Source organism: Elephas maximus, chromosome 2 (genome assembly GCF_024166365.1).
Source record: "Elephas maximus indicus isolate mEleMax1 chromosome 2, mEleMax1 primary haplotype, whole genome shotgun sequence".
NCBI classification, from domain to species: domain Eukaryota; kingdom Metazoa; phylum Chordata; class Mammalia; order Proboscidea; family Elephantidae; genus Elephas; species Elephas maximus.
In genome coordinates, this window is record NC_064820.1 from 36672134 (window position 1) to 36689635 (window position 17502).

Sequence of the window (17502 nt, forward strand, 5' to 3'; positions counted from 1 at the left end):
ATCCCTGTCCCACAAGAAGTTCTCATTGTAGCAACCTAGACTGACATAACACCAGAAACACTAGAAATACAACAGCTACAAACTGTAGCCTACAATGAACACGTTTTGCTATTTGTCTTAGTTTCCTGGAGCTGCAATAACAAAATACACAAAGGGTGTGGCTTTAAAAAACAGAACTTTATTTTCTAACAGGTTAAGGCCAGAAGTTCAACTCAGGGTCTCCGCTATGTGGGTTACTTCTGGGGGCTTGGAGAGAGGAACCACGCCATGCCTCTCTCCTAATTTCTGGTAGCCCTGGGCGTTTCTTGGTGTTCCTGGCTTACAGACAGATTCCCCCACAGTGTCTTCCCCCTGTATGTGACTCTCTTTCTGTGTCTGCCCTTCTCTATTATAAGATACCACTCAGAATGGGTCAGGATTAGAACCCGCCCTACTCCAGTGTGACTTAGTTAATTTAACTGATAACATCTGCAGAGAAAAACACTATTTCTCCAAACCAGGTCACAATCACCAGTGTAGGGGTTGTTGTTGTCGTTAGGTGCCATCGAGTTGGTTCTGACTAATAGCAGCCCTACGCACAACAGAACGAAACACTGCCTGGTCCTGCGCCATCCATACAATCCTTGCTATGCTTGAGCCCATTGTTGCAGCCACTGTGTCAATCCACCTCGTTGAGGGTCTTCCTCTTTTCCGCTGACCCTGTACTTTGCCAAGCACGATGTCCTTCCCCATAGACTGATCAGTCTCTGGTGTAGGGGTTAGGACTTCAAAATGCATTTTGGGGGGACACAATTCAGTCCGTAACACTACATATGTTAAGAGTACAAAGAAAATCATAGCTGAAATTCTTTTCTAACTTTTTAAATCTTCTTTTTAGGTGAGACATGAATCAACTAAAATTGCATTATCACTTAGGAAACTTGCAGGAAAAAACCTGGAGGAAAAGGGTGTATTGACAACAGAGAAACAGAACTTCCTACTTTTTGACATGACAACACATCCCCTCACCAACAACAACATTAAGCAGCGCCTCATCAAGAAGGTACAAGAAGCCGTTCTTGACAAATGGGTCAATGACCCTCACTGCATGGACAAGCGCTTGCTGGCCCTCATTTACCTAGCCCACACCTCGGATGTCCTGGAGAACGCTTTTGCTCCTCTTCTGGACGAGCAGTATGATTTAGCCACCAAGAGAGTGCGGCAGCTTCTCGATTTAGACCCTGAAGTGCAATGTCTGAAGGCCAACACCAACGAGGTTCTGTGGGCGGTGGTGGCAGCGTTCACCAAGTAACTCTGCTGGGAAGAAAGCCTTCTCCTGTCTCTCATGTAAACCAGTTGTTTTTCTTCTATCGACTTCTGGTTTTCTGCAGTTTGTACTTTCCCACACCAATGGCATCACTATGTGGGTACAGACCTGACATTGTCAGAGGGGGTGACACCGAAGTGACCCCAGGGTCTACCCCCACCCCTTCACCAGCCAGTCAGGGTGCAGGTGGCCTGGTTGTGGCACCAGCCACTGGGCTGAGAAGAGGGTCTCCTGCCTGGGCCAGTGGGAGATGGAGTACCAGCAAGGAGCCACTGGGACTGCAGTAGGTGGGAGGTGGGGGGATGGGAGGGGAAGGGCCTCCGTGGCAGTCAGCCCGCGGGGGGGCAGGGGTCTGGGCCACTCCACCCACATGGGGGTTAGGGGGAGTAGGGGGTGTAGGGGTTGGGGGGATCGCCAGCTGCTCTTGGGGGGAAGTGTGTATGATACCATGAATTACCCACTGGGTGCCACCAACCCTAATGAAGCCACTGTGCTACACTATAATTGGCTTTTGTTTTACGAAAATAATAAGTGGCTTTTCCTTCTGTGTGTGTGTATGCAGGAATCAACTGGTATGAGTGACCATCCTGTTTAGATTTAGAAAAATAAATTTTATTGCCTATTGGCATCTTGCTCCTTGAGTTCAAGAGAGTTGCCATTCTCACTGTAACAGGTTTTCAATTCGTGGTTTGTTTACCTTCAAACGACCTCTAGTACCACACATACACATCTTTGGATTGTTGTTGTTGTTAGGTGCCATCAGGATGGTTCCAGCTCACAGCAAGCCCATGTACAACAGAAGTGAACACTGCCGGTATTGCACCAGCCTCACATCGTTGCCATGCTTGAGTCCATTGTTGCAGCCACTGTGTCAATCCATCTTATTGAGGGTCTTCTTTTTTCCTAAACTCTCTGCTTTACCAAGCATGATGTCCTTGACAAGGGACTGGTTCCTCCTGATAACATGTCCAAAGTACGTGAGACGAAGTCTTTGCATCCATACTTCTAAGGAGCATTCTGGCTACACTTCTTCCAAGAAATGTTTGTTCATTCTTCTGGCAGTCCATGGGATATTCAATATTCTTTGCCAACACCATAATTCAAAGGCATCAACTCTCCTTCTATCTTCCTTATTCACTTCTCTAGCTTTCACATGCATATGAGGAGACTGAGAATACCCTAGCATGCATCAGGTGCACCTTAGGCCTCAAAGTGACATCTTTGCTTTTTAACTCTTTAATGAGGTTTTTTGCAGCAGATCTGTCCAGTGTAATAATATGTCATTTGATTTCTTGACTGCTGCTTCCATGGACATTGATTGTGGATCCAAGTAAAATGAAATCCTTGACAATTTCAATCTTTTCTCCGTTTATCATGATATTGCTTATTGGATTTTTGTTTTCTTTATGTTGAGGTATAACCCACACTAAAGGCTGTGGTCATTGATCTTCATCAATCAGTGCTTCAAGTCCTCTTCACTTTCAGCAAGCAAGATTGTGTCATCTGTGTATCGCAGGTTGTTAGTGAGTCTTCTTCCAATCCTGAGGGTGTGTTCTTCATCTAGTCCGGCTTCTCAGACTAAGTGTTCCGTATACAGATTTAATAAGTATGGTGAAAAGATAAAACTCTGACTCACACTTTCCTGTTTTTAAACCACACAGTATCCCCTTGTTCTGTTTGAACAACTGCTTCTTGGTCTATGTACAGGTTCCACATGAGGACAATTAATTAAGCGTTCTGGAATTCCCATTCTTCACAATGTTGTCCATACTTTGTTATAACCCACACAGTCAAATGAATGCCTTTGCATAGTCAATAAAACACAGGTAAACATCTTTCTGGTATTCTCTGCTGTCAGCCATGATCCATCTGACATCAGTAATGATATTCCTTGTTCCAAGTCCTCTTTTGAATCCAGTTTGAATTTCTGGCAGTTCCTTATTGATATACTGTTGCAACTGTTTTTGAATTATCTTCAGCAAAATTTTGCTTGTGTGTAATATTAATGATATTGTTCAATAATTTTCGCATTATTTTGGATCATCTTTCTTTGGAATGGGTACAAATATGAATCTCTTCTAGTTGGTTGGCCAGGTAGCTTTGTCTTTCAAATTTCTTGGCATAGATGAGTGAGCACATTGCATCCATTTATTGAAATATCTCTATCGATATTCTGTCAATTCCTGGATCCTTGTTTTTCACCAATGCCTTCAGGGCAGCTTGGGTTTCTTCCTTCAGTACCATCGGTTCTTGATCATATGCTACTTCCTGAAATATTTGAACGTAGACCAAATCTTTTTGGTACAGTGATTCTGTGTATTCCTTCCATCTTCTTTTGATGCTTCCTGCATCGTTCAATATTTTGCCCACAAAATCCTTCAACATTGTAACTCGAGGCTTGGATTTTTTCTTCAGTTCTTTCAGCTGGAGAAATGCAGTGTTCTTCCCTCTTGGTTTTCTAACTCTAGTTCTTTGCACATTTCATTATAATACTTTATTTTGTCTTTTCAAGCTGCCCTTTGAAATCTATTCAGCTCTTTTACTTCATCATTTCTTCCTTTTGCTTTAGCTACTCTGTGTTCAAGATCAAGTTTCAGAAACTCTTCTGACATTTATTTAATCTTTTCTTTCTTGTCTTTTTAGTGACGTTTTATTTCTTCATGTATGATGTCCTCGATATCATCCCACAACTCATGTGGTCTTTGGTCATTAGTGTTCAATACATCAAATGTATTTTTAAGATGGTCTCTAAATTCAGGTACTTTGGCTCTCATGGACTTGTTACTAATTTTCTTCAGTTTCAACTTGAACTTGCATAGTCGGTCCCTGGCCTTGTTCTGACTGATGATATCGAGCTTTTCCATTGTCTTATTCCACAGATGTAGTCGATTTGATTCCTGTGTATTCCGTCTGGTGAGGTCCACATGCGTAGTCACTGTTTATGTTGTTAAAAAAAAGTATTTGCAATGAATAAGTTGTTGGTCTTGCAAAATTCTATCATGTGATCTCCAGCTTTGGTTCTGTCACCAAGGCCATATTTTCCAACTGCTGATCCTTCTTTGTTTCCAACTTTCACATTCCAATGACCAATACTTACCACTCATCTGTCAGTTTGTCATACTGCGGTGGCTTTTGTGTTGCTGTGATGCTGGAAGCTATGCCACCAGCATTTCAAATATCAGTAGGGTCACTGTAAAAAGGGCAAGGGGGAGGTGTCTGACTTCTCTCTTCACAAGGGGAAAGGAAAATCAAGATCAACCGCCCAAGGCTGATTCCTTTGAGGTGGAGGTCAGACATGCCTCATCTCTCTGCTGTCTTTACCAATTCTGACACCAACTGTCCCTCACACAGCACTCTCTACTTCTCTGCTGGGTTCGATAATTCATTGCAGTGGCCACACAAAACTCACAGACCATACTCACGATTATGGAGTTTATTAGGGAAGTAACAGGTTACAGTTTAGGTTCAGGAACGCTCAGGATACAGTTCTCCGATCAGGACAGCCTCTTCCCAGCCCTGCTCACAGGCATGCCTCTCCCTGGCCCTCTGCCTCTATTCAAAAACACTCGTTTTCTTACCCTGTAGGCCAAGAGGCCCACTGTGTGTCCTGCTGGTCTCTCCTGCTTCTCGTTTTCTTCAGGGTTACAGTCTCTCTCTCTCTCTCTCTCTCTCTGTCTCAGTCTCCTGGTTCCAGGAGCTTCTCAGTGCAAGGATCCCGGGTCCAAAGGACATGCTCTCAGCTCCTGGCTGCTCTTCCTTGGTGGTGGTGGGATCTTCTCTTTCCCACTTAAGTGGCTCATTTCAAGCCCAGCAAGATAGCAAAAGTGACCAATACCCTTTGTGGGTTACAGTTATTCTAGCTGCACAATCCCACCCAATCACCTAGGTGGGAGTTACAAGACCATGGTGAGAAAGGCCACGAAAGTGATCGTTCACACCACAGTCAACCCATGGTGGATGGGTTTCAGCAGAGCTTCCAGACTAAGACAGACTGAGAAGAAGGACCTGGTAGTCTACTTTTGAAAGAATTGCCAGTGAAAATTTTATGAATAGCAGCAGAACATTGTCTGATATAGTGCCAGAAGATGAGCCCCTCACACTGGAAGTCAATCAAAAGATGGCAAAGTAAAGTTGACCTTAATGACACAGATGGAGTCAAGCTTTCTTTCGGGATGTTCATTTGCTGATGTGGCATGACTCAAAATGGGAAGAAACAGCTGCAAACATCTTTTAATAATTGGAACATGGAATGTACAAAGTATGAATCTAGGAAAATTGGAAGTTGTCAAAAACGAAATGGAACACATAAAGATTGATATCCTAGGCATTAGTAACTTGAAAAGGACTGGTGTTGGCAATTTTCAATCTTAAATTAGTCTTATGATCTGCTATGCCGGGAATGACAAAATGAAGAGGAATGGTGTCACATTCATTGTCAAAAAGAACATTCCAAGGCCTATGCTGAAGTACAGAGCTGTTAGTGATAGGATAATATCCAAATGCCTGCAATGAAGACCAGTTAATACCACTATTATCCTTGGATTGCCTCCGTTTAAATATTTCCACTTTCTAGAAATTTCCTCCTATTATGCGAGGTAGAGTCTATCCCCTTGTACCTGGGTTGGCATTGCTACTTGCTGTATCCAATAGAATGTGGCAGAAGTGACATTTGGCAAGTTCCAAAGCTTGGGCCACATGAAGTCTTGCAGTTGCTGATTTCACACCCTTGGAATGCTACCTCGAGGCCCCCATACCATGAAGAAGCCCAGGGTGAAAGACCATGTGAAGAGAGAAACCCAGGCATCCCAGATGTTCCAGCTAAGTTCAGCACCAAGCTAACCTGCCAGCTGAGTGCTGCTACATGAATGAGCCTAAGTAAAATTGGGAGAAGAGCGGCTCAGCCAACCAGCAGAATTATGTGATATAACAGGTTGTTGCTGATTTAAGCCATTAAATTTTAGGGTGTTTTGTTCCACACAAAGGCTAGCTGAAAGAAAAACTGGTACCTAAAAGTAGGATGCTGCTATAATAAAAACCTAACACATGTAGTGTTGGCTTTTAGACTACATAGTGTATGGAGCCTGGAAACGTGGTGTTATAGATTGAACTGTCTCCCCCAAATATGAGTGTCAGCTTGGCTGGGCCGTGCTTCCCAGTGTTGTGTGATTGTCCACAATTTTGTCATCTGTTGTGATTTTCCTATGTGTTGTAAATCCTACCTCTATGATGTTAATGAGTTAGGATTATCGGCAATTATGCTAATGAGACTGGACTCAATCTACAAGATTAGGCTGTGTCTTAAATCAATCTCTTTTGAGATATAAAAGACAGAAATGAGCAGAGAGACATGGGAACCTCTTACCACCAAGAAAGCAGTGCTGGGAGTAGTGCATGTCCTTTAGACCTGGGGTCCCTGCACTGAAAAGCTCCTAGTCCAGGGGAAGATTGATGACAAGGGCCTTCCTCCAGAGCCAACAGAGAAAGAAAGCCTTCCCCTGGAGATGGCATCCCGAATTTGGACTTCTAGCCTCTTAGACTGTAAGACAGTAAACTTCTGTTTGTTAAAGCCATCCACTTGTGGTATTTCTGTTATAGCAGCACTAGATAACAAAGACAGGAGACAAGGAGACAAATAGTGAAAGCTGGAAAACCAGTGACAAAACTACTATTGAAGTGTAGAAAGATGGCAACCCATGTTTTGTGCTAGTGGAAAAATTGGCAGAGCTGTTGCCTGAAGTGACTTTAGAAGATGGAAAATGTAGCTAACTGTGGTAGATGATTATTTGGGTAGTCCCCAATTAGCCCTGCCTCCGAACACTTACATTCTGTACGTTGACTTTGGCCAATTGACATTAGCAAACAAGGTAGTACAAGCAAAGACTTGTTAAGCATTTGCACATTGAGGATTTTCTTTTGGAATGTTTCCTCTTGGAATTTAGCCATCATGCTTGGAGGAAGTCTAAGCAGACATATGGACAGGTCTAAAAAGAAAAGAACCAAGGCCAATGGCCAGTACTCCTTTCCAGTTATGTGAGTGAGGTCATTTTTTATCTTCTAGTTGTTCCAGTTCCACAGCCAACATGAAGGAAAAGAATTGCCTGGCCAACCCATGGAATGACAAGAAATAATCAAGTATTGTTGTTGTGTTAAGACAATATGTTTAGGGTGGTTTTACATAGTAATAGATAACTGAAACACTAATGAACTTGTTAACTTGACTAAGAAGATTTCTAGGCAGATGTGGAAAACATCAATTGACATGATAAGATACAGGAAGAAAGAGATGGACTAAAAAAGGAGTATTTCAGTTTGCAAACAAAATTTGGAGGGAATATGAAGGCTTCAGGACCTGCTGGGCTGGAAATTAAAACTGTGTTAAATTTTCAGTCTTACCAATTAAGTAAGAGATTCTCAAAGTAAGAAACGGTCTCAGGGTAAAGAGCAAATCAAGGGTGTGACTGTGCAACCTCTTTTTAAGACCTCAGAAAGACTTAAGGTGGTGCCTAGTAAACCCTCTCAGCTACATAACAGTGCTTCTAAGACTCTTAAGGGCATTTTCCCATCACATCCTCTTATACAACCCAAAGCAGAGAGATACCTGTCTTGGAAAAATATGATATACATTTGGGGGCATGGAGTGAACCACAATCAGATTCACAGAAAATTCATAAAAATTTTGAGGGATTTTTGCTTATAAAAATACTGACAGCTTGGATGAAACAGGACAGATATAGTTCAAAAATAAAAGAGGCCTCCGAGGCCCTAACTTTCTGTGGCCAGAAGGCAGACTGAGAGAACAACTCATCTGTAAACGAGAACCACTGCTTTTCAAAAGGTATGATGTTTTAGAGGGTACAGGCAAGATTTTAGACAGTGAAGTCAAGACCAAGGAGAACAATGTATTTGGAAACCACTGCTAGGAACCAGAAACTGGCCCCAATCAAGGAACATTCCCTGGCCCCAGTGTAGGTAGACTGGCATGTGACTGGCTAGATTTCAGAATTGCTCAGAACAGTGATTGTTATGTGCTTCCTGTTCTTCATCTTTTTGAACAGAATCATCTACTGTGTTACCTTTTCCCTTCCTCACCATTGTACGTTGAGTGTTTGGGAGGCAGGTAACTTGTCTTTTTAGTTCACAGTTATCAGGATAAAGAGAAGCCACAACCAAGCAGGCACATCCAAGGAGCCTCATCCATGTTTTGGACCAGATACAGATCACTGGATGCTGGACTTTGAACCTGGTGCTATAATTGGATGAAAATGGTGATGGTCTTGAATGTATTTTGCATGTGAGAGGAGTGTAAATAATTATAGCCAGAGAGCCAACTGTGTAGAGTAAATACAATCACAAATTCTTTGCTGTTCCTCTCCTCAAAATCTGGGCTGACAAATTCTTGGGAAAAGACCAGGCTTAATGGTCTGACTGAGACTAAAAGGACCCTGGTGGTCATGGCCCTCAGGCCTTCTGGTGGCCCAGGACAGGAACCATTCCCAAAGCCAACTCTTCAGACAGGGATTGGACTGGACAGTGGGTTGGAGAGGGATGCTGGTGAGGAGTGAGTGTCTTGGAACAGGTGGACACTTGAGACTATGTTGGCATCTCCTGCCTGGAGGGGAGATGATTGGGTAGAGGAGGTTAGAAGCTGGCAAAATGGACATGAAAAGAGAGAGTGGAGGGAGGGAGCGGGCTGTCTCATTAGGAGGAGAACAATTGGGAGTGTGTAGAAAGGTGTATATAAGTTATTGTGTGAGAGACTGCCTTGATTTGTAAACTTTCACTTAAAGCACAATAAAAATTAAAAAAAAAAAATCTGGGCTGACCTTGTGACTAGCTTTGACCAACAGAATATAGTGGAAGTGACATTGTGCGAGTTCCAGATCCTAGGCATCAGAGTTCTTGTAATTTCTGCCTTCACCCTCTTAGAAAACTTCCTTGAGACCATTATGCTGAGAAGCCCAGGATGAAAGATCAGGTAGAGAGAGAAAACCAACTGTCATTGATGTCCTAGCTGACCTGCCAGCTGAATGCAGCTGTATGAGTGAGTCCAGGTGAGAACCAACCAGCTGACTCATGGAGTTGTGAGAAATAATACATCATTGTTGGTTTAAGTCACTGAGTTTTGGGGGTGGTTTGTTACATAGCAATAGATAACTGAGGTACTCTCCTTTATTTGGGTATTCTTTTCTATCCTATAGTTATCTTTTGATATTTTCTCTATCTTTTGCTGAGTAGATTTCTGGGCACCTCATAATTTTGATCGTTTTTCTTTCCTATTAAATTTTCAGTAACCATTATATAGAGTTGCTATTGATTTTTATAGGTTGATCTTATATCTAGCAAACTTCCTGAACTCCCTTGTAAGTTCTAAGAGCCTGTCTATATATATTCTTGGATTTTTTTTATGCAGGTCATAATATCATCTGAAAAGAATAATATTCATTTCAAATTATTATAGCTCATTCCTTTTTTTTCCTTGAGCTAAGTCAGCAACATTTTTTTATATACCATTTTCATTTAATTTTGGAATAGGTGTCATATTCATACACTTCAAAAAATATTAAAAGGTATATAGTGAAAAGTCTTGTTTTATCATTCATTCCTTTTGTCTTATTGTAATGGCTAATATAATATTAACGAATATGGATATTTGCTGATATCCTTGTTTTCTCCCTGCCTTTGATAAAAAATGCTTCTAAAATTTTGTTATTAAAATTTTGATATTTTCAATAGGTTTTGGTAGATACTTCATCAGGTTTAGAAAGTTATCGTCTATCTTTAGATTGCTAAGAGCTTATTTAGTATGACTGAGAATTGAATTTTATTCATTTTTTTTACTTTTAATTTTAAGATATAATTTATATACAGCAAAATACACAGATCATAAGTGTATAGTTTAATGCATTTTGATATGCATATGCCCACATACAGAACATTTTCATCACCCTAGAAAGTTTTCTTCTGCACTTTCTCAGTCAATTCCATCAACTTGTCACACTGAGACAAACTTTTGATTTTTCATTTTAGATTAAGTTTGTCAGTTCTAGAACATCATAAAAGCTCAATCATACGATATGTACTCTTTCGATGTTGTTTGCATCAGCAGTTTGTTTCGTTTCTTTTTTTCTTCAGAGCATTCCATTGTATGAAAATAACTTAAAAAAAAAAACCCAAACCCATTGCCGTTAAGTGAATTCTGACACATAGTGACCTTGTAGCAGAGAGTAGAACTGTCCCGTAGGGTTTCCAAGGAGCAGCTGGTGGATTCAAACTGCCGACATTTTGATTAGCAGCCAAGCTTTTAGCCACTGCGTCATCAGGGCTTCTGTATGAAAATGCCACAATTTATCTACCCATTCTTTTGTGGGCACATTTGGGTTGTTTTGAGTTATATAAACAAAGCTGCTATGAACACATTATCAAAGGTTTTTTTTTTGGACTTACATTTTTTCCCCATCCTTCTGCTTTCAATCTATATGTGTCTTCATACTTAAAGTGTACTTGTTGTAGCTAGTATAAAATTGGATCTTCCTCTCTTATCCATTTTGGTAATCTCTGCCTTTTTAATTGTTCTGTTTAGTACATTTACATTTAATATAATTATTAATATGATTGGTTTTAAGTATAATATCTTGCTGTTTGTTCCTTTTGTCCCATATCATTGTTCCTTTTCTTCTCTTTTCTGACTTCTTTTGGATTGAGTACTTTTTAGTATTGCATTTTATCTTCTCTATTGTTTATTAGCTGTAACACTTTGTTTTTAATGATTTCTCTGAGGGTTACGATATGTATCTTTAACTTACTACAGTCTACTCCCAAATAATACTATGTTACGTTGCATAAAATGCAAGTGTACTTCCATTTCCTCCCTTGTGTCCTTTGTGCTATTGTTGTCACATATTTTACTCCTACCTACATTATAAATCCCACAATACTGAAACCCATACTGTTCCTTCGTCTTCCTCATTTTCTCCTTACTTTCTTTCTGCTTCATATATGTTTGAAAAGAAGATGTATAGAGTATGTCAGTTACAGTCCTATCAGGAAGCAGCCTTCAGCTAGTTCCAATGAAGGGACTTTAATGAGGGAACAACTTCAGAGGTATGGATAAGGGAACAAACAAGGGATGTTGAGGCACCCAGAGGCTAGCAATTTCCACACCAAGAGTCAAAGAGACAAGGTGGGGGAGGGGGAATGGAATTACTGGAGTCCAGTGAGAACCGGAGCTGTGGAGGAGGGACATCAATACAATCTACAGTTGTGGAGGGATGTAGCTACTATCAGAGAATTAATACCAAAACAGAGAGGAGGAAGTGATGAAATAATCCAATATACATTTCTTATTCTACCTTCTGACGTAGTACCGGTATTTCACATTGACTATTGAAAGCCAGATGTCGAGGGAGCCTTGAAGATGCAGTTCATAGCGGTCAGCCTCCCAGGGGCCCCATCAGGGCAGAAAGTATATCAGTAGGGAGCAAACAGAATGATCAGAGCATGAAGATTTTAAGAAACATCTGTTGCATTACTTGGAGAGAAGTCCAAAAGAAAAAAAAAAAAAACCCACTGCCGTCGAGTCGATTCCGACTCATAGCGACCCTAGAGGACATAGAGTTTCCATGGAGTTTCCAAGGAGCCCCCATAGAGTTTCCAAGGAGCACCTGGCGGATTCAAACTGCTGACCTTTTGGTTGGCAGCCATAGCACTTAACCACTATGCCACCAGGGTTTCCGGAGGGAAGTGCAGATGTGTGAAAGCTCTAATTTTTCACTTTACCTTTGATGTCTGTCATAGGTAGAGATGGATGAGGATAGAAATGCAGGCATTTCCAATTAGAAAACAAGATTGTTTCATACTGCATGTTTCATGCCTTAATGCAACTCCTAATTTATCACCTCAGTAATGGAAACAATTGCTACTCAGGGACAAAATGAGGAGCAAAATAGTCAGCTCTAACTTAGTGGACCTGACCAGGCTCAAGGAGCCCTGGTGGTACAGTAGTTAATCACTCAGCTGCTAACCTACAGGTAGGTGGTTTGAACCCACCAGCGACTCTGGGGGAGAAAGGTGTGGCAGTCTGCTTTTACAGCCTTGGAAACCATATGGGGCAGTTCTATTCTATCCTACAAGGTCACTATGAGTCAGAATCGACTCAGTGGCAATGGGACCAGGCAAAAGCATTGAGTGATGTTTCCAACATGCGCATTAATGCAGTTCCAGGCAATGTCTCAGCCTTGTCATGGAGGTCTCTAAGGATTTGTTTAAAAATTCAAATGCCACAGATTTATTGCTTGCTGAGAAATCTGTTGTGCCTTTGATTATAAGCTCTTGACAACACTTAGTTTAACATGATCCTAGGAGAGAGACTACTTATCCTTCACATTCTACTTAAAGCCAAATGGTATGCCAGGCTGGTAAAAGCCTTATCATAGTACTTGATCCAAAAAGTATGTCCCACTTGGCAAGGCTGTGGTTGAGGATTTGATGCTTTGTATCCAGTATAAGTATCTTCCAAGTAGGGTGCCTTATTGTGGGTTGATGACTTCTTCTACTCAGAGTCAAAAGATGAGATTCAGGGAGCTGTGAGCTCCCAAAAAACTGATTGCCACATTTTTGGCACATGTGCATTTTTCTGGGAAGACGGTCTATTGGTTCCACAGATACTCAAAAGGATTTTTACCCCTCAAAATGTTAAGAATTGCTTCTGAATATAAATATATTGAAAGGAAAGCATGGGCAAAGGATAAGATAGCTATACAAAGTTTTTTCAAAACAAAAATAGGAATTGATAACAAAGATGTTGTCCCTGACTTAGCCTTATGGTGCTTTAGGTGACAGAACTTGGGGAGTAACAACAAGTAAGGCAATATTCACCCTGAATATAATGTTCAGTCCTGGAACAGGATTGGTCCGAAGGTCCTGGATTGGACCCTCTCTCTTATTCAGATGATGCTTGGGTTTATTCAGGGGCTTTCCGTGACAGCAGGACAATAAATTCAGCCTGCCACGATTACAGGCAGCCCCGTTGATAAAACAGGTGGTACACCGTCCTGGGAATGATGCACTGATATAAAGCCATTGCTTCCTGTTACAACAAGTGTTGCTTAGAAATGGGGTAAGGGAGGGGTCTCAGACTCAAATGCTCATTGGGAGTTGTGCAGGTATGAGGCGGGCAAGTATATTGAACTAACAACAACAACAACAAAAAAAACAACAAAGTTCTGCTCTATCCAAATGAGGTGGCCTTTATTCAATTCCACTCTATTGGATTAAAAAAATTACAATTTGTAGAAGTCGGCAACTAATTCAAAACATTTTTAAAACACTGTGTGGGTTGAACATATGTTTTGAGGGTGTATTTGGCCCAAAGGCTGCCGGTTTGGGATCTCTGGTGTAAAGAAGTTTGCAGCCCTGGCTACAGATCAGAATCATCTGTGGCACTTAAAAATCGCAGAAGCCCAGACCCCATCCAGGCTTGCTGGGTCGAGTCTCGGGGGGTGATGCTGATGCATAGTCAAGTGGAGAACCACGAGAGCAAGGAGCTAGTTGACGGAACAGCAGTTATCGCCAGTTCAAAAATAATCACAGTAAAGGAAGTCAGAAGATAAATGAACACAGTGCCCATAGAAGGAGCCGTGGTGGCGCAGTAGTTAAAATGCTTGGCTGCTAACCAAAAGGTCAGCAGTTCAAACCCACCAGCCCATCCATGGGAGAAAGATGTGGCAGTCTGCTTCCATAAAGATTTACAACTTGGAAACCCTATGGCGGCAAGTCTACTCTGGGTTTCTTTTATTTTTTTTGGTCCCCATAAAACCAAATTCATTGAGGTGAATTCCGACTCATAGCTACCCTATTAAAAAAAAAAAAAAAAACACATTGCTATCGAGTTGATTCCGACTCCTAGCGACGCTATAAAAAAAAACCAAACCCACTGCCGTCGAGTGGATTCCGACTCATAGCGACCCTACAGGTCAAAGTAAAACTGCCCCATAGAGTTTCCAAGGAGCACCTGGTGGATCTGAACTGCTGACCTCTTGGTTAGCAGCTGTAGTACTTAACCACTATGCAACCAGGGTTTCCAGTGACACTATAAAAAAAAAAAAAAAAATTTTTTTTTTTTTTTAAAGCACAGAATAAAACTGCCCCATAGGGTTTCCAAGGAGCAGCTGGTGGATTCAAACTGCTGAACTTTTGGTTAGCAATCGAGCTCTTAACCACTGCACAGAGGAGTAAAAACGGTGAAGGCTTATGAAAATGCCTTTAAACACATTTTCTAGGGATTCAAATTATGTTTTTCTGATCACCGTATGCAGCTATGTTGTCCAATAGCCTCGTGTTAAAATCAAATAAAATTTAAAATTCAGCATCCCGTTTGCACTAGCCACATTTCAAGTGCTAAGTAGCCACATGTGATTAGTGGCTACTTTATTGGACAGCACACATACAGAGTATTTCTAACATTGCAGGAAAATTTTTTTGGACATCCCTGGTATAGAGGTAATACATGGAAATCAAGAGAACTTTGTGAAACTTTCCAAGCCATTCATGTGGGACTTTAAATAATTGCCATCATGTTGATTCCAACTCATGGCGACCCTATGTATGTCAGAATAGGCCTGTGCTGCACAGGGTTTTCAATGGCTGATTTTTTGGAAGTAGATTGCCAGGTCTTTCTTCCAAGGCACCTCTGGATGGACTTAAATCTCCCACCTTTGGGTTAGCAGCCAAGCGCATTAACCGTTTGCACCATCCAGGGACTCCTTGATATTTCAAGGGAGTGGTAATTATTAGTACACAGTAGGGTATTGCTAAATTGACCCATATAGGTCCACGCCCTTAAACAGAGTGACGCTTACTTCAATCCAAGTTAATTAGCAGATATAGAGATTTTTACATGAAAAAGTATTCATTCAATCACTGTACAAATACTTATCTAGTGCCTTCTTCATATTTTTAAAATTTTTCATGGAATCAAGCAAGGTTAAAAACTGGCTTGGGCAGTTCTGTAGTTATATTCCCAGGTATACATATTACCCTTAGTTTTCAGTCTACATTTGCCCTTTAATCATATAGAATTTTCCTTAATACAATACCTATCAACAGGTAATGGTGATGGTTGAAAACATGATAAATATAATTAATGTTGCTGAATTATACATGTGAAGAATGTTGATATGGCAAATTCTTTTTACATATATATTTCCCACGATAAAATTTTTTTTTTTTTTTAATGGCTGTCATTAGATTGAACCAATGAGATATTGGTGGTTTAGTGGTAGCATTCTCACCTTCCATGTAGGAGACCTGGGTTCAATCCTGACCAATGCCACCTCATGCACAGCCACTGTGGAAGCTTGCATGTTGCTATGACACTGAATAGGATTCAACAGAACTTTCATACTAAAACATACTACGAAGAAAGTTCTGGCAATCTACTTCTGAAAAGCAGCTAGTGAAAGGCCTGTGGATCACAATGGTCCCATCTCCAACTGACCCGTATGTACAACAGAATGAAACACTGCATGATCCTTGCACCATCCTCATGATCTTTGCTTTGTCTGAGTCCATTCTTGCGGCCACTGTGTCAATACATCTTGTTGAGGGTGTTTCTCTTTTTAGCTGACCCTCTACTTTACCAAGCATGATGTTCTTCTCCAGGGACTGGTCCCTCCTGATAACATGTCCGTGCTTCTAAGAAGCATTCTGGTTGTACTTCTTCCAAGACAGATTTGTTCATTCTTTTGGCAGTCCATGGTATATTCAATAATCTTCTCCAACACCACAATTCAAAGGCATCAATTCTTCTTCGATCTTCCTTATTCATCGCCTGGGTTTTGCATGCATATGAGACAATTGAAAGCACAATGGCTTGGGTCAGGTGCACCTTAGTCTTCAAGACAACATCTTTGCTTTTCAACACTATAAAGAGGTCTTTTGCAGCAGATTTGCCTAATGCAATAGTACATCATTTGATTTCTTGACTGCTGCTTCCATGGGTGTTGATTGTGGAACAAAGTAAAACGAAATCCTTGACAACTTCAGTCTGTTCCCCATTTATCGTGATGTTGCTTACTGGTCCAATTCTGAGGGTTTTTATTTTCTTTATGTTGAGGCTTAATCCATACTGAAGGTTGTGGTCTTTGACCTTCATCAGTAAGTACTTGAAGTCCTCTTCACTTTCAGCAAGCAAGGTTGTGTCTTCTGCGTAATGCAGGTTGTAAATGAGCATTCCTCCAATCCTGATGCCCGTTCTTCTTCATATAGTCCAGGTGCTCGTATTATTTGCTCAGCATACAGATTGAATAGGTATGGTGAAAGAATACAACCCTGACGCACACCTTTCCTGACTTTAAACCACACAATATCCCCTTGTTCTGTTTGAACTACTGCCTCTTGATCTAAGTACAGGTTCTTCATGAGCACAATTAAGTGTTCTAGGATTCCCATTCTCCTCAATTTTATCCATAATTTGTTATGATCCACACAACCAAATGCCTTTGCATAGGCAATGAAACACAGTTAAACATCTTTCTGGTGTTCTCTGCTTTCAGCCAGGATCCATCTGACATCAGCAATGCTAAAGCTGGCTCTACCTCCTCTTCCTAATCCAGCTTTAATTTTTGGCGGTTCCCTGTTGATGTATTGTTGCAGCCACTTTTGAATGATCTTCAGCAAAGTTTTACTCACATGTAATATCAATGATATTGTTCGATAATCTTCTAGTTCAGTTGGATCACCTTTCTTGGGAATAGGCATAAATATGGATCTCTTCCAGTTGGTTGGCCAGGTAGCTGTCTTCCAATTTTCTTGGCATAGACACGTAAGCACTTCCAGAGCTGCATCCATTTGTTGAAACATCTCATTTGGTACGCCATCAATTCCTGGAACCTTGCTTTTTGCCAATGCCATCAGTGAAGTTTTGGACTTCTCTCACCACCATCGGTTCCTGATTCATATGCTACCTCCTGAAATGGTTGAACATCAACCAATTCTTTTTGGTATAGTAACTCTGTGTATTCCTTCCTTTTGATGCTTCCTGCGTCATTTAACATTTTCCCTATAGAATCCTTCAGTATTGCAACTCGAGGCCTGACTTTTTCTTCAGTTCTTTCAGCTTGAGAAATGCTGAGCATGTCCTTCCCTTTTGGTTTTCTACCTTCAGGTCTTTGCATAAGTCATTATAATACTTTGTCTTC

General features: G+C 41.1%; 2 protein-coding genes across 2 annotated transcripts in view; both read left to right on the forward strand.

Annotated features, from left to right (window-relative positions):
* C2H5orf22 (chromosome 2 C5orf22 homolog) overlaps window positions 1–964 on the forward strand; it is a 42196-nt gene extending 41232 nt beyond the window's left edge. The window contains exon 10 of the mRNA XM_049861766.1: window positions 878–964. Within this exon, the coding sequence (XP_049717723.1) occupies window positions 878–881 (4 nt within the window). The 3' untranslated portion in view covers window positions 882–964. The remainder of the gene's footprint in view (window positions 1–877) is intronic.
* The window catches only part of PDZD2 (PDZ domain containing 2), a 575078-nt gene that overhangs the window by 45072 nt on the left and 512504 nt on the right, over window positions 1–17502 (forward strand). The window lies entirely within an intron of this gene.